At 47.1% G+C, this 1,752-nt stretch overlaps 1 protein-coding gene across 1 annotated transcript in view; it reads right to left on the bottom strand.

Moving 5' to 3' along the window:
- The window catches only part of jph2 (junctophilin 2), a 46,875-nt gene that overhangs the window by 4,331 nt on the left and 40,792 nt on the right, over nucleotides 1–1,752 (bottom strand). Inside the window, exon 4 of the mRNA XM_015393460.1 lies at nucleotides 320–1,287. Within this exon, the coding sequence (XP_015248946.1) occupies nucleotides 320–1,287 (968 nt within the window). The remainder of the gene's footprint in view (nucleotides 1–319; nucleotides 1,288–1,752) is intronic.

Raw genomic sequence — 1,752 nt, 5'->3', positions numbered from 1 at the left:
ATGACTAATCACATTCACTTTATTCACTCGTGTAAAGTCGGGAACCCCTCGGGAGAATTCGGAAATGCAGCCGTTGGAACAACCACTTCCCTACGACTTTAAAGTTTGTAGTCCAACTTTTTTAAATTTTCTATAATTGATTTTATTATTCTTTTTTATTTTTTAGCAGTGCAATTTTTTCTGTTTTGTGCAGCACTGAATTGTCTTGCTTTTGTCTCATTGTGTTTCTGGGTGTATCAAAGTGCAGTCATTTACCCTCCTCTAACTTAGCCATGCTCTGCTGCATCGTTTAAATAAACAATAACTTTCACCATCTCACCTCCAGGTCTGAAGACTCTGCCGTTCCCTGTTTACTCGACACCAGGAACCTAGCTGCTGGTTTTGCAAATGCTGCTTTGATTTCAACTGCCTTTGGAACGGCATTAGGTTCATGATTAGCAATGGCTTTTGGAGGTGGAGGAGGACTTGAATGTCGTTTTTGAGGCGGCGCTGGACTCGGTTGTCGTTTGGAAGGTGGAGCTGGACTCGGTTGCCGCTTTGGTATTGGTCTTGTCTCTGCTTTGCTGCCTGGCCGGCTCCCCTCCCTGGATGGCCTTTTCCTCTCAGAGGTGGATGGTGGTCGCTCAGGGACCGGCAGAGATCTTTCGGTTTTTGCCTCGGGGGCTTTGGGCTCAGGGGTCACAGCTTTTGGGGGTATGTTGGTATCACGAGGGGGGGCCGTTTCTTCTTCATCAGGTGAACTTAAGCTATTCATTTCTGGAACAGCTGGAGTGACATCTGGAGACATTGCCTCAGAGTCAAATTTCTGAAGTGGTTTGATCTCTAAGTCTGAGCCCTGCTCGATCTTGTTACTCAGACGACTCGGGGAGCGTGACGGTTGACGACTACCAGAGGCTGCTTCAGCCTCAGCTGCAGCCAGGCCATGTGCAGCAGTTGAAACCGAAGGAGTGATGGACCTACTGCTAGGCACACTGCTAGGTTTGACGCTACCCTTACTGCTGGTACTTTTAATGGATTTGTCTTCATTCCAGGCTCTTGGACCAAGGAGTTTGGGGTCCTCCTTGCTGATTATGGCGGGGCTCGGGGAGGGGGTTCGTGCTGGAGACGAGCCAGGCATGAGACCGGCCAGTTCATTTAGTATTGGACTCTCAGGTGGTGTTGGCGGGGGCTCTTCATCTGCAAGCAGAGGTTCCTCTTCTGCTAGCAGGGGCTCGTGTATTTCAGTATCTGGGTTCTCGCCGTCTTCCACCGCCTCTAGCAAAGCCCTCTTCTTCAGGTACTCAGGGCCTAGAGATTGAGAAATATAAAAAAGCAAAATAAGGCCAATTCCTTAATAGATAAACAACTTAATCTAAAGTGGGATGGGGACCAAATTTAGTCTAAAACATTCACCAGTTATCATTATGGCCTAATCCTCCTGAGGTAACAACAGCTTCCAGATGAGCTCCCGTTGTTACACCAGTCTTTATAAAGATACAGAAGACAGGGTCGCATGACAGAGGCATGTGCTCAACAAGTTTCCCATGCGCTCAGCAGCAAAACATCATCGTCAAATGAACTAATGACATTATTGGGGTCAGACTGATTTCAAGGGAAAATGAGTCAAACTTACAAAGAGGGACTTTGGAAGCTCTTAATCTGGTTCTCAAACAACCACCTAGCACCAAGAAATGCAAATACCATAGCAGACATGGGCAATGTGGAGTCAACAAGTCATCTCCATGTCATGTATTGGTTCTACCCAGCCAATTA

Source organism: Cyprinodon variegatus, unplaced genomic scaffold (assembly GCF_000732505.1).
Source record: "Cyprinodon variegatus isolate N-32 unplaced genomic scaffold, C_variegatus-1.0 Scaffold642, whole genome shotgun sequence".
NCBI classification, from domain to species: Eukaryota; Metazoa; Chordata; class Actinopteri; order Cyprinodontiformes; family Cyprinodontidae; genus Cyprinodon; species Cyprinodon variegatus.
The sequence above is the reverse complement of the archived record's forward strand: the minus strand, read 5'-3'. Positions and strand labels throughout refer to the sequence as shown.